The sequence below is a fragment of the Dermacentor variabilis genome, chromosome 9 (genome assembly GCF_050947875.1).
Source record: "Dermacentor variabilis isolate Ectoservices chromosome 9, ASM5094787v1, whole genome shotgun sequence".
In the NCBI taxonomy this organism is placed as follows: Eukaryota; Metazoa; Arthropoda; class Arachnida; order Ixodida; family Ixodidae; genus Dermacentor; species Dermacentor variabilis.
The window spans coordinates 143,354,527-143,381,447 of record NC_134576.1 but is presented as its reverse complement, the minus strand read 5'-3'; the positions used below and the strand labels follow the sequence as shown (position 1 = coordinate 143,381,447).

The 26,921-nt window shown below is 46.0% G+C and overlaps 1 protein-coding gene across 1 annotated transcript in view; it reads right to left on the bottom strand.

Annotated features, from left to right (window-relative positions):
• The window catches only part of LOC142558578 (uncharacterized), a 192,449-nt gene that overhangs the window by 107,905 nt on the left and 57,623 nt on the right, over positions 1–26,921 (bottom strand). Inside the window, exons 27-36 of the mRNA XM_075670711.1 lie at positions 21,725–21,839; positions 20,227–20,443; positions 18,504–18,548; positions 13,104–13,376; positions 10,900–10,953; positions 6,970–7,217; positions 5,820–5,928; positions 5,052–5,081; positions 2,459–2,602; positions 1,535–1,663 (exon numbers count right to left, since the gene is read on the bottom strand). Coding sequence (XP_075526826.1) covers positions 1,535–1,663; positions 2,459–2,602; positions 5,052–5,081; positions 5,820–5,928; positions 6,970–7,217; positions 10,900–10,953; positions 13,104–13,376; positions 18,504–18,548; positions 20,227–20,443; positions 21,725–21,839 — 1,364 coding nt within the window. The remainder of the gene's footprint in view (positions 1–1,534; positions 1,664–2,458; positions 2,603–5,051; positions 5,082–5,819; positions 5,929–6,969; positions 7,218–10,899; positions 10,954–13,103; positions 13,377–18,503; positions 18,549–20,226; positions 20,444–21,724; positions 21,840–26,921) is intronic.

The window sequence follows — 26,921 nt, the reverse complement described above, 5'->3', positions numbered from 1 at the left end:
CAGGAGGTACATTGTGTAAAAAGTTACTATAGTTCTGACATATACGCATCTATTTGTTGACCGATTGGCAAGCCAATCTGGTAACACACAGAACATGCGAAGAAGGGTTAAGTTATTACACAATACACAAACCATATGACAGCAATGTCATTGGCAGTGAATTATGAAAAATACGTCAGTCGATATGTATTTAGAAAATAAGGGAAGTATTTCATGAAAACTAACCAGAACCTCGTATGCTTTAGCTTATCCGTTAGTGCTCGACTTTACTGCAGAAAGAGCTGTTGGAGAAGGCAAGAACAAGGCTTTCTGTTAACCGTGAAGAGTCTAATCTCTGCACTAGAAAACATAATGAACCATACGCATGTGAATAAAAGCTTGCCAAGGTTCATGTCTTACGGTACTTGTACCAGGTGTATGTGCCTTCTTTTTTTTAGTTTATACAGCATCCTGCACAGCTCGGCAGCTTCAGGTTGAGGCGGATATGAAGTGAATGACAAATCATAGTAAATACTTAACAGCCCTACCTTGGGTGAAATGAAAAATTAGCACCAATTTTAAGGTGAGCACCCTCTCATGTTGAGGCAAGATACACTGTTGTTGAACATTTTAAATATAGAAATGCTCTTTCGAGCACTGTAGGACCAATTTTTCTGGAGCACCAACATAGTCTGGCATAGCTTTGGGGAAACAGATACCTCCAAAATCGGCCTCAGAATTTTTTTTCGAAAGGAACTTGTTTTGTGAACTCATTGGCTAGAAATAATTGCTGCGAATTTGTCTAGAAAAGTAATTACGTTAAAGCTTATTAAGTTAAATTTCGCAAGGCGGTCATTTATTCAGTTCAGTTTCGTACGTAATTATTGCCTGCCTCTTTCATTTTCCCAGCTCGTGGAGCACAACTGTAGTACTGTGCTATTTACACATGGATTTTAAGGCGAAAGTCTTATATCTCTATGTTTAAAGGTCGCGTTGTGAAGTGCACAATATATCTCGTGACCCAAGAAAGGCCAGAAGTGAACCAAAGCATGTCCAGTCGTCTTAAGAGATTATTAATCATTAGGAAAGTTAATTGATGATTGATCAGTGATATAATTAAGGTGGATTAGGGTAGATTAAGATGGACTAGGCTGTATTGAGGTGGATTAACGTGGATTGGGGAGGATTAGGGTGGATTAGAATGGGTTCAGGTGGATTGAGGTCGATTAAGATGGGTTAAGGTGGATGAAGGGCGATTAAGGTCAATTAGGGTGGAGTAAGGTGCATTAGGGTGATCAAGGTGGAATAGAGTGGATTAATGTGAACTAGAGTAGGCGTTACGAGGATTTCGCTTTCGCGTCTCGGGTGATAGCAAAGGACGCCAGGAAATTTTGCAAATAGTTATGTGCTGCATAAAAAAGAAGGGAGGGGGGCTGGTGTAGGTATGTCTAGCTTTACGGTGTCTTGTTGCGCGGAATATGAACGTTTAGGGGAAAAGCAGACACGCTAGCTTACATTCAGTTGCCTGTAATTTAGTTGAGGCCTTATTGCTCACCACAGGGGCAGTACAGGCGCACTTCGTAGTCCAAGCAACCATGGGGTCCGTTGTCACTGTTCCAGCAGCGCAGCCCCTGCCTCAAGGAGCATTCCATTTTCTGTCCTGTCTGCGTCCAGTGTGTCTTTTCTGAAAAAAGAAACATTAGCGCAGATATGAAGAGCTCCTATATCATGAATGTATGTCGGAGAGGTATACAAACAATGCGTCCGCTTTAGCGTGTGACCTCAGCGACACGTTGTAGCGAGAGGTAAAACGGGAGATATGACGTTGCCTCAATCATACGCTAACTGAGCATAAACGTTCGTTGATTGGTGGGACACCAGCAAACCTTTCATCATATTGTCGCGATTGCAAGTGTCCTTCTAAATTTTCAGGCAATATAGTTTTGTCCAGAGATAAGAAGGAAGAATTGTGCCCTTTCTTCCAGGCTTGGCGTGTCATTAATAACGGTATCATGTGTGTAAGTCGGCCTGCGATTATCTTAGACAGAGAGTAATTGTCTTGCCTAAGCAATTATCTTTTGCAAGTGCCCGAATGTGTCCGAGATTGATGGGTTGGCGCTGCCTTCCTTTGAGCATGCACAGATAAGTTTAGTGTCTTAATTCTTATCAGGTATTGTGTGATCTTTCAATTGATAGTTGGCAGTTGTGTCATGTGGTGTTTTCTTTCCTTCTTGTGTATGTCGTTGCACGTCTGTCTTTCAGCAATACGAATAACACTACGGATACTAAAAGACGCGCACAGGACATTTACTTCAATGTCGAAAAAAAATGCGTCGTATATACACACACGCTTTTCAAAACCATTAACGTATGTTATCTCCAACAAGTCCTCTAAAAGCTCAACTATTTCTCATACGAATGAATATCTGGAAGCAACGTTAGGCTATATATGATAACAGAAAGCTGGTCAGTTTCTTACCGCCGGCGACTCGGCACTCGATGGCTGCAGGCTCGACGCACGCCTTGCCCTCAGCCTGGAGCGTGCGAAGGTCCTCAAAGTCGCCTGGTCCTTCGGGGCGGTCGTCGTTCAACCAGGGAGTCCAGCAGCCACCTTCGGGAGACGCTGTCAGGGAGGAAGAAAAGAAATATTTTTGCTCGATTCGATACCTCTCTTATCATCCACCGCTCACGACTGCTTGATTGTAGTGATAACTTAGATGTAGCACTGCTCGCACCGCTGACGAAGCGCTAAAAGCAAAACAGTCGCAAAGTAACGGTTACACAATCGTGGCCCTGGATTCATTTCTTATATCGCGCGCAGTGCTCTAGCGTGCAGTGCGATTAGCTAGAATCATCATCATCATCATGAGACAATTTTTATGTCCACTGCAGGACGACAGCCTCTCGTAGCGGTATCCAATTACCCCGGCTTGCGCTAGCTGTTTCCAACTTGAGCCTGCAAATTTCCTAATTTCGTCACCCCACCTAGTTTCCTGTTGGCCTCGACTGCGCTTCCCTTCCCTTGTCACCCATTCTATAACACTAGTAGCCCATCGGTTGTCTGGCCTATGCATCACATGGCCCGCCCACCTCCATTTCTTTATCTTAGTGTCCCCTATATATAAAATAACGGCAATTCCCGTTTCTTCTCTGAGCCACACCCCTCTCTTCCGGTCTCCTAACGTTACGCCTAGCATTTTTCATTCCATCGCTTTTTGCATGGTCCTTAACTTGTTTTCGAACCTCTTTGTTAAACTCCAAGTTTCGGTCCGATATGCTAGCACGGGTAGAATGTAATGATTGCACACCTTTATTTTCAGTTGCAGTGGTAAGCTCCGATTAAGGATTTGGTAATGCCTGTCGTGTGCACCCCAACCCATTTTTATTTTCATGTGTATTTCTTTCTCATGATTAAAGTCGCTTGTGAGTAATTGACCTAGATAACAATGCTCCTGCACAGATTCTAGCTGACTGTCGATCATGAATTCTTGTTCCCTTGGCAGACTATTGAACATTATCTTTGTTTTCTGCATGTTAATCTTCAATCCTACTCCTACACTTTCTCAGTGAAGATCCTGTATCATTTGTTTCAATTCATCCCCAGTGTAACTGAATAGGACGATGTCATCTGCAAACAGAAGGTTATTGAGGCATTCGCTGTTGATCCTCACCCCTGAGCCTTTCCAGTCTAATATAATGAATTCAATACTTCTAAAAATGCAGTGAACAGTATTGGAGAGATTGTGTCTCCTTGCCTGACCCCTTTCTTGATAGGTACTTTTCTATTTTGCTTCTGGACAACCAAGGTAGCCGTGGAAATTTTGTAGATATCTCACAAGATATTATCTGATTACGCAATAGATTCATGACTGCTGGTATCTCTACTGGATCAAATGCCTTTTTATAATCTATGAAAACCGTATAACGAGGTTGTTTGTACCCGCCATGGTTGCTTAGTGCCTAAGGTGTTGGGCTGCAAAGTACGAGGTCGCGGGATCGTATCCCGGCCACGGCGGCCACGTTTTGATGGGGGCGAAATGAGAAAGCACCCGTGTACTTCGATTTAGGCGCACGTTAAAAAACCCCAGGTGTTCTAAATTTCCGGAGTCCCCAAATACGGCGTGCCTCATGATCAGATCGTGGTTCTGGCACGTAAAACCCCACAATATTATATAAGTAAAAGGAATGGACAAGAGAGCGCTTTGTCCTGTCATGCCTTCTACTTGTGCTCGCGTCTGTACTTGCTGGAGCCCCATATACTGTCACCACGCGCCAACTGGCCCAGCAAACCACACTACTAATCTTGATGAATATCTTGTACAACACCGAAAGCAAGCTGGACCTATAATTTTTCAATTCTTTAACGTCTTGCTTCTTATCGATTAGCACAATGTTAGCGTTTTTCCAGCTCTCTGGTACACTTGAAGTCGGGAGGCATTGTGATTAAAGGACCGCTAGTCTTTCAAGCATAATATTTCATAAATCTTTGATTAAGTCGACCGTTATTCCATCTTCTTCTGCCGCTTTTCCCTTGGACATGTCTGGCAAGGCCACTCTAACTTCATCGCTAGTTATGGAAGGCGCCTATCTATCCTGTCCATCCCTACTTCCAGTGAAGGTTGCGTGGCTACTCTGGGTACTGTGCAGGTCAGCTGGCATACCAGCGGAAAAACTCCGATCCTAGGCTGTTTCGCATGCAGCAACTGGAACGAGGGCATCGCTGCTACCGCGCGCCTGGCAGAGTGACGCTTGTTGAAAGGTTTCACGTGCTTTCGCATGATTTCCTCAAGAGCGACGCCCAGTGCTAACCCCTGCTCGAGTAGTGTATATATCCTTTTTAGTAGGAACAAAACAGTACTGTCTAACGTACGCATTCTTCAATTTTATTTAATATTACAATGACCCTCATGTTTGAGGTCTTGAAAAGCTATCTTAGACCTGCAGACTTCCCTATCTCATCCATAGAAATTATATTATGCAACCCTGCATTTAGTTTTCTGCTCTTTGGAACCCTTTCTGATACTGTAACACAACACTTGTTATCGTCTAATCAGTAGAAAAACACGACTTACGTGACCACACCGTTGTGGGAGCTGACGTCGCTGTGAAAACAAGAGGAAACAGAATAAGTGAACTCATCCACAGATAGCAACGTGCTACTTATCTTGTCCCACATGCACAATACGCGTAAAGGTTCCTATTAGAATTACAACAAAAATCCGTTACAAAGGAAATTTAAATGCTATTCCAACCCTTGTACAACGTCCTTAATGATTAAAGGGTTGTATGGTTTGACCTGAGGGCTTATCGATACACTGTTACAAATCCCAAAGCAGGCGCTCTCACAATATTATGATGCACAAGAGGCAAGCGTGCTCACTTCCAAACCCGTCCCTCCTTCTTGCGTCAGTCATTGCTTACTCGTACGAAAGATAAGTTCACATTGCTGTTTACGTTCCTGGTGTTCCAGAAGTGCAATTTTAATACTGAAATTTTGTTGGCCCTTTTATAATTTTGGCGCTGTTTGATATGTTTAACAGCATTCATCTTTGTTTACACTGACCTTTCTTTTTCTTCACTTCGTATACAGCAACGTCAGATGTTGGGCTACATGGTTCAACAGACTTTGGCTCCAGCCTCAGACGTTAAGCAGTTGGATTTTTAATCCTTCGGGCCAGCGTTTGAACTTATGTGTGCTTCGGTTCAACGCATTTTCCCATACCGGTCGACTTCTGAAAACCTACCGCGCACACCAAAGCTGCCTCAAGAGAGGAGCTATGAGATCAAAGAAGAGAGAGAAAGGAGGAGAAGCGAGGGCAAGGGTGTCCGCGTGAACGTACTCGTCGCCTCCGGTGCGATGGTTGTGCCACAGCCCGGAACGCTGACGCAGCTCACTTTGTTGTACAGGCACTGGCACTTCTCACAGTCCTGCTCCACAACCTCTCCCGGCTGCGATAGAAAAAAAAAATATGTGACTTATTTTCGTTATAGTTCGGCGTGAAGCTTTCACAAGAATATATTTCGGCAATATACGGGCAGATGTTTTCTCTCCAAACTCCGAACATGATACTGACATCTTGTGGACTCGCAGCATTTTTGTAAACTAATGTTTGTTGACTTTCAGTGAAGAAAGAACTCGGAAGCGCCGGGGCAGCATAAGCGTACGAAAAAAAGAAGACTTATTCACGACCTTGCCTGTGCTACACAATAAAAATGACAGAGCTATGGTAACGCAAAGAAATCTACAAAAATCTGCAGATAATATATAGACGCCCGAATTATTCTTTACAAGGGTAATTGCCTGTCATCACGATTTCTCATTATTTCCAATTTCCTACACATATAGTCCTATATCTCCTGTCACAACTCAGCATAGCTGGCCAAACACATGCTTCTTGTAAAAAAGCTGTGCCGGTTTTTTTTTCTTCCCAAGGCAGTTTACTGGCTTCCTCACCTATGCTGTCTGGGAACATTAAAAAAAAGCAATAATGACAATTTGAAAATTAACAACCACGAACTACAGAGTGGATTATGCGGCAAGCGTAGTGGAGGACTAGAGATTATTTTGTCCACCTGAATTCTTTAGCGTGCACCTAAATCTAGCTACACCACTTTCTTTTCTTCTTTTTCTTTTTTTTTTTGCAATTTGGTCTGATCGGACTGCGGCCGTCATACATGCATCGATCAACAATGATCGAACAAGGGGAGCGCTTCCCCCGAGCCAATTTTTTCAAAACGTCACTTGCCTCCGTTTGCGCTAAGACGAAAACAAGCGTTATTCCTCGTAGCGATGGCTCCCAGCTGAATGTTCTCTCATTTACCCACTGTGGATAAATTAAATTGGCCTATCTCGTACTTACCCCTTCCCCTAACTAGGATTCGGTATATAGGTGCGACCAGCAAATACCAGCGATTTCAGTCAACTGGACTCTCGTTTCCCGTTCACGTCGGCATTTTCACTAATTCCCGGTAGGGGTCGAGCGCCCTTACGGCGAGCGGTGCTACCCTGCCCGGCACGGAGCAGGGGCACTGCTGGGCGGGCACGCAGCTGTCGCGGTCGAAGTGCATCATGCCGCCGCCCGGTCCGCAGTGGGAGCCCGCGCCGAAGCAGCCGGGAACGCAGACGGCGTCGTCCCCCACGCAGAAGCCCTCGGAGCGCAGCGCGTGCAGAAAGTGGTCGCAGGTGGCGTTGCAGCGGATGCCGCAGTCGGACCAGCGGCTGCCCGGAGGACACACGCCTGCGTGAGAAGATCGTGACGTCACTCACTCCCGGCCGGCACAGACGCAACTCACACGGAAGATTGTGTCGGTTATACTGTCGGGGGAAGGTTACGTCGGATGCTCTCGTAAAGACTGTCGTGTCAATGGGAATTGTTGCACATGCAGTCAAATATAGGAAGCGAAGTTAAAAATGGCTGTGGCTTAGCTAAGGTTAAGCCCAGGATGCGAAGCATACTAGCCTTTATTTTAGTTGTTGAACCACTGTTTAGCCTGGTCAACTGCTGTTGCTTGGCTATATTTGGTTCGGCTAGACGAAGAAACAACTCATGCGTTACTCTGCTTCGCCTTCAAGAGTGGAACGCGACAGCGTTCCCGTCGTCCCGCCAAGGGGTGTAAGACAATGGGCTACGGCGCAGCGACTACGCGTCCCGCATTGGACCCGGTGAGTGTCGAGCAACGCAGCGTTCGGCGCGGCAACGAAATGTGCGCCTGAGCAAGCGACGCACGCCTGAGCCTTAGAAACAGCTAGTTTCTAAGGCAACACCGCATTCACTAGAGGCGCTTTTGTACCGCTTTGAAGCATCGTACTCGTGGCTCAGTGGTAGCGTCTCCGTCTCACACTCCGGAGACCCTGGTTCGATTCCCACCCAGCCCATCTTGCAAGAGTTGAGCCAAAGCCACCTAGAAACAAAGCGCAGCTGCTTATATACCACCGCGACGGCGCGAGTTGGAGCCCCGTTTCTCCTCTATCGTGACGTCACGGTGTCACGTGGTCAGCCTTGAAGGCGACACCGCCGCGCCTGAGGAGCTGGGTTGAGCTCTAGTAATGTGCTTCGCATAAAAGTGAATGCATATGAGAAAATTCGGAAGTTCGTAGGGACATTATCAAACACTTGTTTAGACAGCTGCCGCGAAATATTATCCATCAGAACTCCGGAATCAAGCACGAGTGCATGCCACGTGAAATGACCAGGGAATTGCAACCACAACTGTCGGGGTCATTTATTAAATATGAGAATGAGTTATCGTCGGTCGTGCACCTCTGTATCACAAGGAATTGTCAGGAATAAAACTAAACGCAATAAAGGCACATTCACACCGAAAGCGGAGCGTCTAAGCGGCCAAGCGGATTTTCAAAGCGGCGAGGCGGCGAGCGCCCGCGCCTGTTCAGACCGGCCGCGTTGTCTGGCTACCGCGCCGGCGGGAAGGCGGAGTATCTTGCAATTTCTTTAGCAATTTCAAGGACGTGCCGCCATCTCGCGGCACTTTGGGTTTGTGCGCGCACTTTCGATATTTTTTTCTTCGTGGGTCGGCGCGCTCCCGTCCGCTATCTACTTCAGCAAAATGAGCTCAGACGAAGAAGACGAGATCGTTGGCATTTTACTCGCCATTTGTCTAGTCGATTTTCAAGATTTGTTACAGCGCAACACAAGACAAGGACAAAAGAATGTATAAAGCGACGACACGGCGCCGTGTCGTCGTTTTATACCTTCTTTTGTCCTTGTCTTGTGTTGCGCTGTAACAAACCTTACTATGAATCCCAACCAAGTGGCCCAACTTGCCGTTTTGACGCTTTTGAATAACAGAAGCGAAAAGCCCAGAGAAAGACATTCGTTTACATTCATTCACCAGCGCTTCCGCAGTGTCGGGTTCTGATTGGCTGCGGCCAAAGCGGCCAACTTATCCGCGCGGAAAAAATCGGTCCGGGCGCGATCCGGCCAAGCGGCCGCGTATTTTCCGCAAAGCGGAAAATCCGCGGCCGCTTGGCCGGATCCTCTTGTCCGCTTGTCCGCTCCGCCTTCGGTGTGAACGTGCCTTAAATGATATTGAATAAATCGCGAAGGCGCGAAAACTAAATAAAGGCCTTCTCAATGCAAAACAACAAGTGGGCGTTATATGATACGAGCACCACAAAACAGAGCCAGTCTGCGGGCGTCAATGCGATCACATTCCGGCCTTCTAATTTGGCGTGAAGCTTTTCCAAGAACACATTCCGGCAATATATAGGCAGACGTTTTCCCACCTAACTCTGCGCAGAAAGAAGCGCGCCAGATCCAGCATGTTGGAATCCACATGCAGCGAAGCTTTGTCTGGGTGCATAAAGAGTTGAAACGCGAGTGCACACGCACACAAACGTGCGGGCACACACAAATTATACCGATGCTTTTGTTAAGTGGTGTTGCTAACTCCTAGCCAGTACTACGGACGCCTTGAACACATCATGACTTCAAAGCCAGCATGCGCATACGTACGCAGCACAATTCGAATCCATTCTATCCGCGAGAAACTTTTACTTCCTCTTTGCCGTGCAGTCGTGATTGGTTCCAGTTTCAGTTTCTTAGTATATGCATTGCCTCGGTTGAAAGACTAAAGGCAGATAAACTCTGCCTGGCTAGGTCCCACCATCCATACATTTGCTCAGAAGCAGCGAAAAATTGTAATAAAAACCAAGTGCTTTTTACATTAGAACATGACAAAAATAGTTCAGATGCAGAAGTAACATCGCGAACAGGCATCTTAAATTATGCCACAAAATCACACAATAATGCAACAGCAATAACCTATCACAAGAACAAAACGGCCTATTCAACGAGGGAACAGCAAGGACGCAGCTCCCGCGGTCAAGAAACCCGGCTTTCTCAAAGAAAAGCTTCGTTTTTAGAAAGTGCGCTACAGTGCATTGTTTGTTTGTCTGTGTACATTTCGAGCTGTATAGAAACTTTCCATCCCCAAACATGCTCGCACTACGCTCCATCACGCTGCAGGCGGAGTCGTAGCGCAGTTCCGAAAGTCATTTTTGCCTGCGAAACCTGAGCGCATTTCTCGCACCACAGAAAGACCGCCAACACTGACGCACTAGCGCTGAAAGCATGAGGCAGCGTGGTAAAATTGGTTTGCAGAATGCTCAGTCTGGTGTTCTCTGTTCTTTCGATTACTGACTGCGGGGTGGTTAGTTCTCTAACAGCGCACCAATTTGTAGTTTATGCGGAAATAAAGTAACGGAAACGCAGCACATTCAAGCAGAACAGGATAGTGTAGTTGAGTCTGTAGCTTTGTCTGCCGAAACGCTTACAGAGCATTCATTGATTCTGTTCTCTTAGCCACCAGGCAAGGCACAGTAAGGAGAGGACACACGTCAGTGCTGTCAGTCTTCTTACTGTGTCGCGGCTTGGTGACTATGACGCGACGATTAGCCTTTATCAGCTCGCCCAAATTTCAGTTAGCTTTCCTTGAAACTACAGGAATCAACTGGTAACAACTTTCAGCTCGATGTGCTCGCAGAAAGAGTGTTCCTCGGCGTAGGATTTTTGTGCCATGATCAGTGGCGTAGCAACAGGGGGGGCCGAGGGGCCGTGGGCCCCGGGTGCAAGGGGCCAGTGAGGAGGGGGGGGGGTGTCATATACGTCTGAAGACACCCCTCTTTCCGCCGGCTACACCCGGGGAGGGGGGTGACAGAAGACCTATGGGCCCTGGGTGCCAGACGACCTAGCTACGCCACTGGCCATGATACGGATTTCTAGCACAATGTATCAGCGAACAAAAGTTCGTACATACGCTACGTTGCATCCGTCTGCCGTGAAACCCTGCCCTGCGCTGCAAGTACTATGACCAATGCTTGCATCGCTAGTTGTGGTATGATGTGGTCGCACGAAAGCCTCACAATGACTGTCCGTGGGATGGACATGATTGTGTACTTACTTATTGTTGTGGTAACTACAGGCGCCTGTGTCGAGGGGGCTTCCGTCGATGGACCTGCGATACATTCGGCAGGTGGCCAAACAACAAATAAGCGTATCGGTTAGGATATGAGGACTGCGATGAGACTTGTTCCTTTTTACTTTACGAGCAACGCCAATACAAGCGGCAAATCAATAATAAGTATAGCGGGAGCGGCGAACAGCGCTTGTGTGTATGCCTGATCTTTCAAGACCTTTTACGGTTCTTGCAAACTACCAAGTGGTTTCACTTACTTTCATAAGTGGTGCTAGAGTTAGGATTTATGCCAAGCAGACGTGGCTTCCCCATTGCTGTGCCTCAATTTTGGAGTTGCGACGCGTGCCCTAATGTTACTAATTAAAGAGGTAAATAACACATTTTAGGTAATCAGCGAACGTATCGTCTTTTTTTTTCTGGTAATGTCTGTGCAGTCACATCTGTTATTTTATCGGGTCCATAGTGCTCTTATCTCACTGCACATTTTCTTAGCTATGGAATGGCACATTGCAGGACGAAAATATACGAAAATAAAAAACAATTTCCCAGAAATGAAACTTCATATAAAGAGTCAACACACAAGGTCCGCTTTCGTTTCGACATTTGCGCTAGGACTGGAAAACCAGTTCGGCTGCACCTACGCTTGAAATTATGACCTCAAGAAGACTGCGTAAAACTTGTGTCTGGTGTTTCAGCTAAACTAGAGCAACCTAAAACAAAGAAAAAAGCGATGCCGTCTGGGCGGATGAAACTGCTTGTATATTGTTAGGGACGTCCTACACAAACCGCCGTCACGCTTCTGTCGTTATTAAAAAATTAGTAGTGACAAAGTAAGTAACTTCTTCATTAATACCGTCAGGACCAAAATGTCAATACAAAGTTTCTTAAGGACGACTAAAAACATCCCTGTTTTCAAAGTGTTACTGTTCGTGCAACTATTTCTTTCTTTCTCTCTCTGTCTTGTTTCGCTATAAAAGAGAGTACCCAAAACCTTTGAAAAGCCGCTCTGGTCCGCCGCTAGCACTGCATAGTGGTTTTATTTTAAATGGAGAAAAAAAAAGAGTTCCGCAGGAAGTAACATAGCGCAAGGTACTGAAAGTGATATTTTTGGGCGTCCAACATACAGACTTCGCATTGGAAATGTGGCCGTAAAGTTATATCTAAAGAATGAGTTAGTAATCACTACAATTTATGTCATCACTGAAACAAACATACCTGAGGCTTCTTCACAAGGTTTCCAACTACAAGCAGGTAATCTCATCCACCCGGAAGGCTTCTCATTTTTTCAAAACTTGCTGCATATTAGCCGGGAGGCCCTAAACATCTTTTTATTATACGGTGCTTAGGCGACGTTGTCGCCTTTAATTGGCGTCGGCTGCTCTTATTCACACAGAGATATGAAAAAAAAGAATTATCTTACAAGCATTGAAACTAAAGGTCAACTCCAAGCAATAATAACACAAAGTGAAGTCACTTAAGTACACTCAAGTCAGTAAAGTCTGGTCACGTAAGTGCAATAAAATCAGGGCACATAAGAAAATGCGGATGAGATTGAAACGAAGGCACATGAATCCAGGCATTGAATGGGCCAAGGTCCGGTCAAATTAATCACATAGATTGAGATTATCACAGATAAGCGCTCGACTTATTAATTTCTGAGAATACTTCTCACTTCTAGAAATCTTTGGAGGGCCAGTCCCCCACATCACAAAGACCCTAGGTATTGTCAGCGACAGATCAGAGCCCAGCTGTTTTAAATAAAAACAAATAATTTCGCAGTTCTTCCTCCGTAAAAAGTTTAAATTTTTTTTTTTTAACCAGCTAGCCACCTTTGCTAATGCTACGTTCTATATCACAGTTGAGCGTTTTCTGTTCTTGCGATGTTGAGCAACCAAAGTGCACAAAGGAGACTTCGTACAGCCAAGCTACATGCTTACGGACCTTTCTGGCGTTCAGCACCTCCGGCCACCTGAAATAGCCCATAAATTGGCTGCATCAGAAGGAAGCACTACTGCAGCTGCATTTGCCCCATTTTTGTTTCTCGTTTACAGTCGTGGGTACAAAACCGCGACACATTGAACGTCACGCACGACCAATTTATAAGAACTAAAGCAGCTGTCAATGCGTACTGACTGGCTTTGTTGATGGACCCGCTTCATCGGTTAACATATAACCTTCTTGCCACTCACATCTGCAATAGGCGCGAACTTTGTAGTCAACGCAAGGTGTGCCAGGCAGACACAGGAGTCCCTTCCTATTGCATGGCTCGGCAAACTTGTTCATTTCTTCTTCTGCTTGCCCACTGTGCGCCGGGTCCACGGGCAGACACTCGACGGCTGCCAGCTCGGGACAGATCTCTGAGAAGTGCGCAATGTTGACCAGCAACTCGTTCTCTCCGCCATCGTCCGAAGGACTGTCCTGATTGATCCACGGAGTCCATGCGTCGCAGTAAGGCCCCGTAACTGCGATCGGTGTTGTTGATTACTTTGTGCGAGGAATCACTGAACCGGTACCGCGCTATATGAAATCACTGCAGCTGTATTCACGACAGGCGTTAGACACAGACAGACATGCACAATGAACATTTTTTGAACCTTTGAGAAAGTGTATTTGTCCCATAGCTTACACTCTCACCCTCTAAGTTGTAAGACTGAACGACTGGTGAGTTCAAATGAAGTTTTTTTTTCTTCTTTTTGCTCAATAAACGTGACGATAGCTGCGACAGGCGGCACGAAAATTGATTTATTGCTGTGACAAACCCTCCTATCACACCCTTCTATCAGATATATGTCCGTGTGCACCAGATGGTAAGAATCAATGTTCAGTTCTCAAATACGGCTTCTCTCATCACAAGTGTGCTTTGAATTTGTCATGTTCAAAAAAAAAAAAGAGAAAGAAACAAATTTTTAGCGACCGTAACGACCAGGATGTTAGCCATGCAACAAACCAACACCTTTAAAGGTGCAAAAATGTTTACTGTATAACTCACACATCTGCACCGACTAAGAAGTGCTGGCAACTCATTTTTCAGAAATAACCGCTTGTCTCGTATCGTAACTCCATTTAATAGCGTTCACGCAGGCTCGAACGAATGACGTTTTCTCTTTACACAAAGTAAACGTACACGTTCCGAGAGGTCAGAAGCTCTCGAAAGGGGAATAACTCAGTGAGAGGTATTTCATCATCATCATCATCATCAACATCATCATCATCATCATCATCATCATCTTTATCATCATCATCAGCCGGGTTACGCCCATTGCAGGGCAAATGCCTCTCCTATACTTCTCCAACTACCCCGGTCGTGTACTAATTGTGGCCATGTCGTCCCTGCAAAGTTCTTAATCTCATCCACCCACCTAACTTTCTGCCGTCCCCTGCTACGCTTCCCTTGCCTTGGAATCCAGTCCGTAACCCTTAATGACCAGCGGTTATCTTCCCTCCTCATTACGTGTCTTGCCCATGCCCATTTATTTTTTCTTGATTTCAACTAAGATGTCATTAACTCGCGTTTGTTCCATCACCCAATCTGCTCTTTTCTTATCCCATAACGTTACACCCATCATTCTCCTTTCCATAGCTCGTTGCGTCGTCCTCAATTTAAGTAGAACACTTTTCGTAAACCTCCAGGTTTCTGCCCCGTAGGTGAGTTCTGGTAAGACACAGCTATTATAGACTTTTCTCTTGAGGGATAAGGGCAACCTGCTGTTCATGATCTGAGAATGCCTGCGAAACGCACCCCAGCCCATTGTTATTCTTCTGATTATTTCCGTCTCATGATCCGGATCCGCGGTCACTACCTGCCCTAAGCAGATGTATCCCCTTACCACTTCCAGTGCATCGCTACCTATCGTGAATTGCTGTTCTTTTCCGAGACTGTTAAACATTAGTTTTCTGCAGATTAATTTTTAGACCCACTCTTCTGCTTTGCCTCTCCAGGTCAGTGAGCATGCATTGCAATTGGTCCCCTGAGTTACTAAGCAAGGCAATATCATCAGCGAATCGGAAGTTACTAAGGTATTCTCCATTAACCCTTATCCCCAATTCTTCCCAATCCAGGTCTCTGAATACCTCCTGTAAACACGCTGTGAATAGCATTGGAGAGATCGTATCTCTCTGCCTGACGCCTTTCTTAACTGGGAATTTGTTGCTTTTAGATGTATTTACGTCTTTCTAAAGAAGCTGCCAGCACTCCATCGACTTTGGATCAAGTGCGCGCAGTGTGGTCGCTGGTTTATTTTTCCTGCTTTATCCTGATGAGAGCAGACCTGTTAACCTGCCAATAAATATGGCTTTCCGACCTGTCGTTCTGCTCACGCCAAATGCAACTGTAGAACGCCGCTACATTCCTTCAGACGTATATATATTATTCCCTAACTGGAGGCAATTTTTTTATGAAGATTGCCCTGCAGCACAGAAATTTATTTAAATAGAAGTAGGCATTTCAATAGGGGCTTAACGGAACTCGGCATGCATGCGTCAAGACCTAAACCTGTTTGTCTGATCCGTCCGTAGCTTGGAAGTTCTTGATGTTCTTTCACGAGTACTTGGCTAAAGCCACAACGAGCGGTGTGGGCTGTTCTAAAAAAATATAGTCTAACTAAATAGGAAGGTTTAAAATAGAGGATCGCTAAAGTATGCTACCAATGGTACGTAAATTAGCCAGTGGCATCATGGTATAATGCGGAGCATCTATAAAACCTCTTCGTTCTGAGTTTTTTTTATACAGTCCCTCTCATTAGTTTACCTTCTCGCTAAATGGATTTAGCAAATGTCTTTTCTTCAAATATTTCACTGTTAAATTTAGCGAACAGTCCTAGCCCTTCCGCCACCATGGCTCTCCCAACATGCCTAAAGCTCAATTCTTGTTGAACCCATCTCGTGCTCGTTCAGAGTCAAAACGCCGCGTACAGCACTCCGAGCCAATACAACGGAACTGGAGTACCGCAATTTCATTGAAGGATAAGAAAGCGAGATAAAGAAAGACAACGAAATACAGCCTTCGGGGCACACGCACGATAGGTGCCGCATGTGATGTCTGCTCTCGTCTCGGGCGCCTAAAGCACGGGCTAATGCGGACAAGTGTTTGCCGCGTAGTGCATATAATATAGACACCGCATAAAACAACCCTTGAATATTTCACTCCTCAGCGCTGATGATCTTTACGCAGTGATTCCGGAAACTGCATTTTTACTTTCTTACCACTTATCTATGGTACTGCGTTCAGCTTATCACACCTAACTTATTTCTGTAGTATCTGTGTTACCACATTTATTTTTTACTCTTTACTAAGCGTCCGTGTCAAAGCGACGTTGACCTCGCGCCTAGCGCTCCCAGCTTAACGCTGCGCCAGCCGATCGGTGATTCTTGCTTGCCATGGCAACGAGTTGAGAAATAGTGTCGCACCTTCCCTGCGCCGTTGTGACAAACCTGTCAGCTGATTAAGCCCTGTGACTTCCAGAACCCGCCACGCGCGGCATGCGTTCCATTTGCGCCCTTTAATGATGACTTTTATTGACCACTCCGTAACTCTGTCGGTGCTTACGCGTCTTCACACTTGTTTCTCTCAACCAACTTCCGGCATGAGGTGCGATGGAGACAGTTTCTATGTTTATCCGATGGTATATCCGGCATTTCCTTTTTCGGCTTTTTTCCCCCTCTCTATCTTTGGTGTGCTAGTTCTGTAAACTGCACCCACAAGAGCTGTTTGCCATAGTGGCTGTCTTCACTTGCAGAAAATAGACAACACGTGTTGTTGTGCTACTGCTTGTTTTCTCGTTTTTCATTTTATTTTTTTGCATCAATGTTGCTCGCAGACACCACTTTATCTTTCGTCAGTCTTCCCTGGAACGCCTTTTTAGGCTGCATATATTCGCCCTCATAGCAAGGGAGACACGAAGAGAGGATCTCAAAAGCGCCGCGCCACCATTGAGCTGTTCCGTCTAAAGGTAACATAGTTTTATGACTAGAGCGTGAAGCCGCCGATACAGAATTTTGCAAGGGGGCGTTACAGTTATTTGCTTTTTTTCTCTTTCCTCTAAGTAGGCTATAGGAAACTAAAGCGTTTCTTTATAACCTTGATCCTACCTCGAAAACCCAGATGAAAGTTCAGCATTTTTATTCTTGCTTTCTTCTACTCCTTTCTAGTAATCTTACCTATGCTGACATCGTCTCTTCAGAAAACGCGCGGGAGCTTTTTGCGAGGACCAGAAAAAGAATTTGTTTCATCTCCTGTGGGAATTTTCTATTCGACTATGTGATCCTGCGCTGCTCGCATTTCCTAAGCTTCACCCCCGTCTACGACGCTTCGTTGATCACACCCTGTTCATTGCCTCGCTTCTTGTTTTCCCGTACTAAGCACAACAGCAGATTTCCGCGAACTGATTGAGCAACATTGCACTATGTGCCCAGTCAAGAAATTTGCTGTTGGACATTTTAGTTATGATGTGCTAGACTTGTTGCACACGAATCCTTTCTTTCTTTTCGCATTGCGTCCATCCCTGCGTGCATCACCATCTGCGTCTTGGGATCCTTAGACAACGCCATATGCCGACGTGTTGCTCGAAACAACATTCCACATGCTATCACTGACGAAGCGCAAGCTGAGCCTTCTATATATATCTGAATGGTTGTGTGAGACGTTGAATATTTGGCAATATGGGCGTGCAAAAGTTACCAGTTTGGAATAGAAACAAAAAAATCGTAGACTGTTTGGCCTTGCAAACTACGCAATATCGTGCGCACGCATATTTTCTCTCGGATGCAGGTATGCAACGTCCGCAGCGAGTCTGGCTTGTCGCTTTTCATCAGTTTCGGCAGCGCGCTTGACATACTTGTGCAATATGTCGTTTTCCAGTCGCTTCTGCCGTTCTTCGGCAGTTCTGTCGGCTCGTTTCAACTACATGAATTGTCTTCTTTGTTGCTGCTGTCGCAATCGCTTGGCCACATCTACCTCGGTCGACTCCCGCTGACTCTGCCGCCGAGCTCGTGGTTCTCGGCGCGTGGCGCGGCGAATCTCTTCTTTGGACATTTACGACTACGATCCCGATTCACTTTCCGTGTTTATTTTCCCACATACACACGCGCGCGTCGTTTCGCGCAAGACAAGGGGTAAGGGAGGAATGACTAAGCGGCATAGCACGCGTGCAGGTTTTATATGGAGCACCGTAGCTTTTCATGACGTCACGCGCAGCGCAGCGCGCAAGCGTCGTCCGAGGAAAATAGAGGCCGAGCCGGCCGTTCTGAAGGCACAGAAGAAGAGGCTAGCGCGTGGGGCTGTATGAAGAGGCGTCAAACAGACAGAGGTGAAATTCAGGTTGGTAGGCTAGTGGTGCTTTCGCACTAAAGAATATCAAGCCGTGAGATATTGTAACACGAGCAATTCTTGGCCTACCCCATTAAGTTGGTACGTGCCTTAAGGCTATCGCACTGTTGAGGATCGTCATTGTCATCATGTGAAGAAGTAAATCCTCCATACAAAACCATGAACATGAATTGTGGTTCTAAGCACCGCAATGACAGTCGTGGCTCTCGCATAGTGCTCTTCTATTTATAAAATTTTTTCCCTATCAGCAAGGGAAAGTACTCACGTGTCACAGTCGTCGGTATGAAAGGTACTGGTGTCGTTTCTTCGGCTAAAAAGAAAGAGAGCGAAAGAAAACTGGTGATACGAAGGCAAGGGAAACTCAAGAATTCAATGCGAAATCAAGAATGAGACTTAGAGATGGAGTAGCACACTCTAGTATAAAGGTTATAAAGAGGAATAAGGTGCCTCAGAAAGGCTGGCGTATACGCTTTGAAGCTTCACGAGAAATTATTACAACGGCTGCTCCATTTTCGTGGTCGAAGGAAGTTAACAAGTTGCTTACATTGTGGCGTTCTCAGCGTGCGTGCGTGCGTGTGTGTGTGTGTGTGTGTGTGTGTGTGTGTGTGTGTGTGTGTGTGTGTGTGTGTGTGTGTGTGTGTGTGTGTGTGTGTGTGTGTGTGTGTGTGTGTGTGTGTGTGTGTGCGTGTGTGTGTGTGTGTGTGTGTGTGTGTGTGTGTGTGTGTGTGTGTGTGTGTGTGGGTGCGTGCGTGCGTGCGTGCGTGCGTGCGTGTGTGCGTGTGTGCGTGTGTGTGTGTGTGTGTGTGTGTGTGTGTGTGTGTGTGTGTGTGTGTGTGTGTGGATACATGCAGATTTAGTCTGCATGTGCCCTTTTCTAGTCAATTAACAAAGGATTCCGAGGAGGGAGATAAAAGGGGAAAGTCACTGGAAGAGACAGGGATCAGCCAAGGATCATATGGAGGAGACGAGCATCAGACAAGCGCCCTGTTGGCTACCTAACGCTGCGGCAAGTCAATAAAAAGGTGAGACGGAGAATGCGGTAGGAGATGAGGAAGGAAAGACGCGGTAAAATCGCGCAAGAGTGCGGACAGCACCACTAAGTCGAAGGTGTTCACACATTCCAGTCGCCCTCAAGAAACACATTAGTGTCTTCACAGTCTTCTGAATTTTGAAAGAGGACACAAACCTAAAGGAAGGAATACATGATGAGCATGCGGGTTTGGCGAAGGAACACTACAGTGCAAGCACACCGTAAAGTAAGGTATAAAACAAAGAGTAATCACTGACGACGAGCTGACTCTACAAAAAAAAAAAAGAATGCTTGTTATCAGTGCACAAACCAAAATGAACTTCCTCAGGGAGGCTCGCCACTGTTTGAGGTGTACAACCAGGGTGATAATTAAAAGTCATATATCCAAATGGCGATCGCGTTCTTTCGTGTGATGTAATTCTTCGTGTAATAAAGACGAGTCGAATTTCTTCGTCCGTTCCGCGTTTAACTTTCTTTCTCCCATCTTAATGTTCTGTTCCTAGCTCACGTTTCTGAATACCAGTGCCAGGCTAGCCCAAACTTAAATCACGAAGTTTGATGCCCTGAATCACTACTGGGTTCATGAGAGACGCCGTAGTGGAAGTAAGCCAACCAATTTTATTCACCGGAGGTTTTAGCATGTACCTGAAGGACGGCACACAATCGTTTTTTACTTCCACCCCCATTAAAGTGTGGACGCCTAAGCCGGGAATAAAACCCGTGACCTCGTCCTCAACAGTAGAACATCAAAGCTACTGATGCACCCCGGTGAGTACAGCGCTTGATTGTGATGTGCTAGCACCACGTGACTTTACCTTGCTATCGCTAAAAGTCGGATAAGTATACAGTACAGGAAAGCCCAGTGGTGCACAACTCTGAAGCGCTTGTCGCAGTTGGTATGGTGCAGATTCCTTTATTATCTCTTAATCGTCTGTTATAGCACAGGTAGGATGCTCACCGCACTGGCAGTAGACCCGCATCTCATAGTCGGAGCAGGACCCGTCGTATTGATCTTCCTTGAGGCAGCGCAGCCCGGTTGCAACCGAGCACAGCATCGACTCCCCGGTCTCGTTCCACGGCACGTGACCGTCGATTGTACGACACTCGACCTCTGCCATATTGTCCACCGGGCAGCGGTCGGCATGTGCCAGCAGGATCTCGAAATCGTTGCCGCGCTGTGAACCCACCACAGGTAAGACACTTTGTTTACCACAACAGCGAAGAAAATACTAAAATGTCTGCACGCTCTTCAGAGCGCAGCTCTTGGGCGCCCGCTCATGCGGCGAGCGTCAGCATCACCGTCCTAACTTGTAACTAAGCGAACGGGCACATCGACACATGAGAGTGAACGCGGAGCGAAGCGGCGGATGACAAAGGCGGCGAGGTGAAGAGAGTGCGAGGAGGAAAGCGGAGGAGGCGGGTATGGTGAAACCGTGAGAAGAAAAGCGTAGTGCCGCGCACGAGGTGCTTTGCGGCGACGACGGCTACGAGATGACGCCAGAGTAGTGCGCGTCGTCTGTATGAAAGCAAAGCGCTGCATGAGCGGAGGTTGTCTGTGGCAGCTGCTGTGAATCGCGCCCACGCGTCACCCACGCATTATTCTCGCGATCTCACAATGAGCGAAGCAGTCGCGTCACACTTCGCTCCCTTTTCAACGTGCCGCACGAGACGGATTGTCTGCGCCAGCCATAAAGGATGAAAACACGTATACAGCTATAATCGTCGGTGAATTTTTCGTTTGTTTGTTTTGGCTTAGAGTGCCACTATCAGTGAGCATCTCGCCAATAAATAGACCTCATGAAAAGTTTAATAAAACCATAAAATTCCAAAGCCCCACAGTCATAACCCTTAGGCACACTCTGTAACGACACTGGTGTCACTTTTCGCGCAGCTGAACCAGGGTATTATTATTATTAGGGTATTAGGGTAACCAGGGTATTATTATTAGACGCAAACAAAGCGCTCTCAAAGAAAATTTCAATGCGATAGGAATGTAAACTTTAGAACTAAAATTCAGCAGTGATTTAAATAATGAAAGAACATTTTATAAATCACTTAATTATGCTCCTTGCAGCCCTCGTCAGCTCTAGTTTACTTTGCTACTTCCGTAGCGATATGGGCAAGCATGCCTAAAATTTGAAATGGTACGATATTTCTACATCCTGCTAGATTTGCTTCGATCTCAAGGCTTTGGTGTGCAAGTGGGTGAATAAAATAAAGCTTGGGGATTCGATGAATAAAAAAAAGAAACCTATCACAAAGCAATAACTCAATTGAACACAAATGGGAAACTTGGCGATCTCATTGTTCATACTCTGGCTATAACTTCGAGGTTACTCTTTCCTCGCTTTATTTGTACATACCGGTTCAAATGCACGATACGTTGTGACAGGGACATCGTCATCATTGTATGTTGCGTTTAATCATAAATTTGGATGTAGATGCTGGGCTACTACCTGAAATTCAGGTGTCGTCATGCTGTACCAGTCCGACCAGCCGCTCTGATTGCAAGTCTTCAGCTCCAGGGGGCAAGGCCGGCCAATGCACTCGATTTGACCTTTCTTGCAGTAGCTGCGAAAAGCGATGTCACGCAAACACTTGTCAACCTATGGCACTCTTTAGAGCGAGGTTAACGCGATTTGAAGGGATCTTTGAATTTGATTGCGCTTAATAAATTAACCTACGGCATCAACGTAGAGATATGTGCAAGGCTGGTCCTGGTGGCCTATGTGAGGCGGACTTATTGAGAAAGCGGACTAGACTTCAGATGCATGTGTACGTCCATCTGCGCATTTGTTAAGTCCGGCATATTCATATCGATCCAGGAAGGTTCTAGCAGGGTTTTAGCATATATATATATATATATATATATATATATATACAACATACATACGAAGCCAACAAACAAAGACAGCAAGGACAACACAGGGGAAATTACTTGTACTTACTAATTGAATTAAAGAAATCATAAGCTTTTGGAAATGATAGTGGATGAAAAAGCTTGCCGCAGGTGGGGAACGATCTCACGTCTTCTCATTACGCGCGCAATGCTTTACCACTTGAGCTCCTGCGGCGCCATTTTCCCATCCACTTTTATTTCCATTAGTTTATGACTTGTTTAATTCAATTAGTAAGCACAAGGGATTTTCGCTGTGTTGTCCTTAATTTCTGTGTTTGTTGACTTCTTATGATATGATTGATACAAAATCGGACCCCTCGGTTAACCCCGTTCTTTATATATATATATATATATATATATATATATATATATATATATATGTATATATATGCATGTATGCATATGGCATATCTCTTAGCAAGCGTAATTCGGAAAATGAGATGGGTGAGGGCAGACAAGTGTGGCAGAGCAAGACAACACTTTATAAATGATAAAGTTATAGAAGCGTCTTGCTGAAGTGCTACCAGAAAGGGGCGACCTCCGCGTATCGATACCTCTTTCATTCAAAATGCAAACCTCAACGTGGACATAACCTCGTTTTGCGTGTGATGTGCACTCTCATGGACTTCCCTTCTCACGAACACTTACAGAACTGAAATCGTATACGTTCTTGTGGCGCTTCCCCCCCTTTTTTTGTGCATACTTTTCCCCCAAGTCATTACCATGTGTCGTAACAATTCGGTGCTGTTGTGTTTGTTTTTTGTACATATGTACTTGCGGCAAGTTTCCCGACAAAACAATTCATGGGTGTGAGAAAGAGAGAAAAAAACATGTAAGAAGGTCAAACACATACACGACCAATTAACTACCATAAACCACGGAGTGATCAGAAGAATAAAGAGAAAGGCACTTCTTTTTTTCATATTTCGAGCAGGGCTGTCTTGCGACTTAGTAAAAAAATAAAAATAAGCACTTATACTACGCGTATGATCACCACATTTCATATAGGTGCTTCTCAGTGTCATAACCTCCCAGATTCGCCATGAGAACCGCTTGATTTCAAAGCGACAAATAATACGCATTTTGTGTCATAGGCAATCGTTGTCACACTCTGCGCCCCAGTTGCCTCTCGCCCACCTAAACACAGTAGCATTATCTCAAGAAATTTCACAGCGCTCTTTCCTAAACTCTCAAGAAGCTTTACAGTAACATTTCGCTGAGTTCTCAAAATGACGCACAAAACCGCAACACCAAAGCCTGACCTCTCCTTGACAGGTTCATTTTATTGAGATAGCAATTATATGGACCCCCAGGTGGATTTCTGCCGTCGCCGTGATGTTCCGTATGAGCGAAAGCGTGTGAGGGTGAGCCGGCGAACGTGGTTCAATCTTGCGTGCGCGAGCGAGGGACGCGGCCCGGATGCGTGCCTTCTCCTGTGGTGCGTGAGGCAGGGGAGTGAGACGAGGGAGGAGAGTCGTTCTTCTCCGGCGGCTGATACGGTGCCTCGATGTCCTTCTCGCCCGCCGCCCCGTATAGAGTTGAGACAACCGCGGCGTCTTTTGCGGCGTTGGCAACGCTAATCGCGGACGCCGCATACATCGGGACGCGTTGCCGGCGCTCGTGTGTCTTGAAACCGATCTGCGAATTGCCCAAAGTGTGCGCCCACGCGGGCCTCACCTTCAAAGCAATCTGCGATGTTTGCAGAGTGCGCGTAATGCCGGTAGTTTCGTATGCGCTGTGCGTTCGACATTGCGTTCGTGCTGAAGCGACAGATGCACGGAGGTCGACTGGCTCGCGACTGCTGCCGCGATTCCTCACTCCAGAAATTCCACAGCGAGTTTTCGCGCACATCGAGAGAAATGTGTTCATGTTTACCTGTGCGCGCGTGATACCATGATGGTTAGTTTAGGTAAAGCACATTGACGAGTTAATTGGTTTGAATCTATGATAGAGTGGGTAAGCGCGGCTCAAAAGGACGCAGAAAGAAGCAGACACACAAAGAAAGCGCTCTCTTTGTGTGTTCGTTTCTTTCTGCTTCCGTGTTGAGTCACGCTTACATATTCTATCATTGTTAATTTAGTTTGTAAGCGAATGTTTATAAGTTTATGCTGCAGATAAGACTACTACCCTTACTTCGTACAGCTATCTACTAATTTGCTATCGCAATCGGTGCTTCGCCTCTCAGGCGGAAATGCGAATTTTTCCCCTCCTTTCTTTCTTTCTTGGGTGATTCAATCAAGCATACTCTAGCTACCACGTTTCGAGCAATATTTTAAGACTAGCACGCGTTCCTCGATGAGCAGCGAACATAATTAATGCACAGGTGGGACGCGGAAGGACGCAAACACCATCCGTACGCCGCATATTATCGCGAAAAACACGGACCAAAGTGGATAGAAAAGCAGGTCTCTCGCAGAGTGGACGGACAAAAGGTGGAAGCGCTGCATGCGCGGCTTGTTTGCATTGATCTCAATGACGCCCCCCCTCCTTTATTTCCCCACCCCCCATCTGTTTCTCTGCTTTCTTTGCTTGTTTTAATCATGCAATGAATTCGCACCACCGCTCTGTACAAAAACAAGGTTAATTGGAAAGCCTGGTCAGGTGGAGGGCACACACCCCGTATAATTGAGCGAAGCGGATGTAGCAACGGGCTCAGTAAAAGCTGAGAAAGTGCTCTACAGCGTGCTAAACTTTCTGGCACCTTTCAGCATCGTTAGATTAATTTTTGTCATGCATTTAGAGTTTGCCCGTTGTACCTCCAACTTTTTATGCAGAAAACACGTTTCAGAAGCGAACGAAATGCATTAATTTGAGCTATATGATGTAAGCTGGAGGTGGGAGTCGGGGTACAGCTAATAAGGTGTGTAAGTTTAATGCTTTCTTACTCAAATCACTTAATCTGAGCCATAGGTGGTAAGCTGGAGGAAAGTGTCTAAGTTTAATGCTTTTCACGCAAATTGCATGGAGATCCACTGGGTCGCAGCAAAGATGTGGTCCTGAGTTTCCACTGCACTCAAGGCATGTTAGTCCCTCCCTTTACCGTCTGCTGTGAAGGCTGATGTGACATCACTGCGCAGGGACACTTGGAGAGCAGGGGAAGAGGCCGTTGCGTACGTGCGTGTGCACGTGTTTCTGTGTATGTGTGTTTGTCTGTGTGAATATGTGCCTGAGTGAGTGAGTGAGTGAGCGAGTGAGCGAGTGAGTGAGTGAGTGAGTGAGTGAGCGAGTGAGCGAGTGAGCGAGTGAGTGAGTGAGTGAGTGAGTGAGTGAGTGAGTGAGTGAGTGAGTGAGTGAGTGAGTGAGTGAGTGAGTGAGTGAGTGAGTGAGTGAGTGAGTGAGTGAGTGAGTGAGTGAGTGAGTGAGAGTGCATGTGCCAGATCAGAAACATTTTCTTCGATGGTCGATACCGCATAGATTATTTGCATCTGAATGGACGTCTGGAACGACGTGAGAATCCTTAAGTACAGCTTCGTTCATTCCTCATACTTCTCAGACATCTTTGCGTGATTGGCTGGCGTCGTCGAAAGGGCTGTTTTGAGCTAACACCTGCTCGTCTTCGATTATATGTCTGGCGCCTCTATTGCGATACTCTTACAAACGGGGCAGGTGGTGTGCTTTGATTAGCAAAACGCTAATCCTTATACTCGGCCATAAGAATTTTACGGAACACGAAATCTGAGAAAACGCTGAATGTCTGCACAGCCTCACAACGGAGCTTAGCATTCGTTTATTTACAGCCTCTACCAGTATAAGTGAACAACATTGTGATTTTCGGTTTTCTGAGATGCCGTGGTCCGTAAACTTTTGTGCTTGTTGGTACGTTTAGCAAGACACTCTGTACGTTTTTCATTTTCGTCTGAAACGTGTATACCGTCTGGCGCAACTGCATTGGGGCGTCTGGCTTGGAGTGCACTGAAACGCGGATTTCATCACCCGTGCACTGCTGTCTGTGCGCAGACTAGTTTCCCATGTCAGCACAACCTGATACTTTGCTATTTCCTAAAAGCTAGAAGCAGAGTCGCGCTACCTTTTCTGTATTATGCATAGAACTATTCGAAAAATAAACACGGTTTCAGTAATCTCCGTTTTCATGGTTTTATTTCGCGCAGCCTGCGGGAATGTCTACTTAGGTGTTACTAATTCGCTGGTATGCGGAACTGCATTTGCACTTCGTAATTTTATGACGACAGTATTACAAAGTAACATTGTACACGGATTTTAAGAAGTTTCCTACAATAGTTGAATGACTGAAAGTATAGACATGTGCGCATAGTATATTTATGTGCACATGTGCACATAAATATATTGCTTGGCTCGGTGATGGGTTCGAATGAAAACGTGCTTTCATTTAGTCTTATAATTATTACCCGTCGTTGTTGCTCCTGCGTGTCAAATGCGGGCAATTGTGCTGGCCTTGCAAATGATAGGATTCCTTCACAGATGTATGCCAATGTGACAAAGAAAGCGGGACTGCATAAGCGACTTTTCACACCTTTCGGAAGTCTGCTAGGGGTTTGTTTGCTGGCTCCTGTCCTCACTCGAATGCAGTAACTGCTGCTGTTGGCATTCGATCGTGGTCGTGGCTGACTGTGCTTCGTGAAGCTCCCACGCAGGCTGCGTTCCAGCGCCACGGCGTCGGCTTCCGTCACCGCAGCCGTACAAATTCCTAGCTGACCTCCAACACGGAGCTGGTACACCACGTCGTGAGAAGCATGAATTACGGATTACTGATCAGAAAAACCTGCATTGAAGTT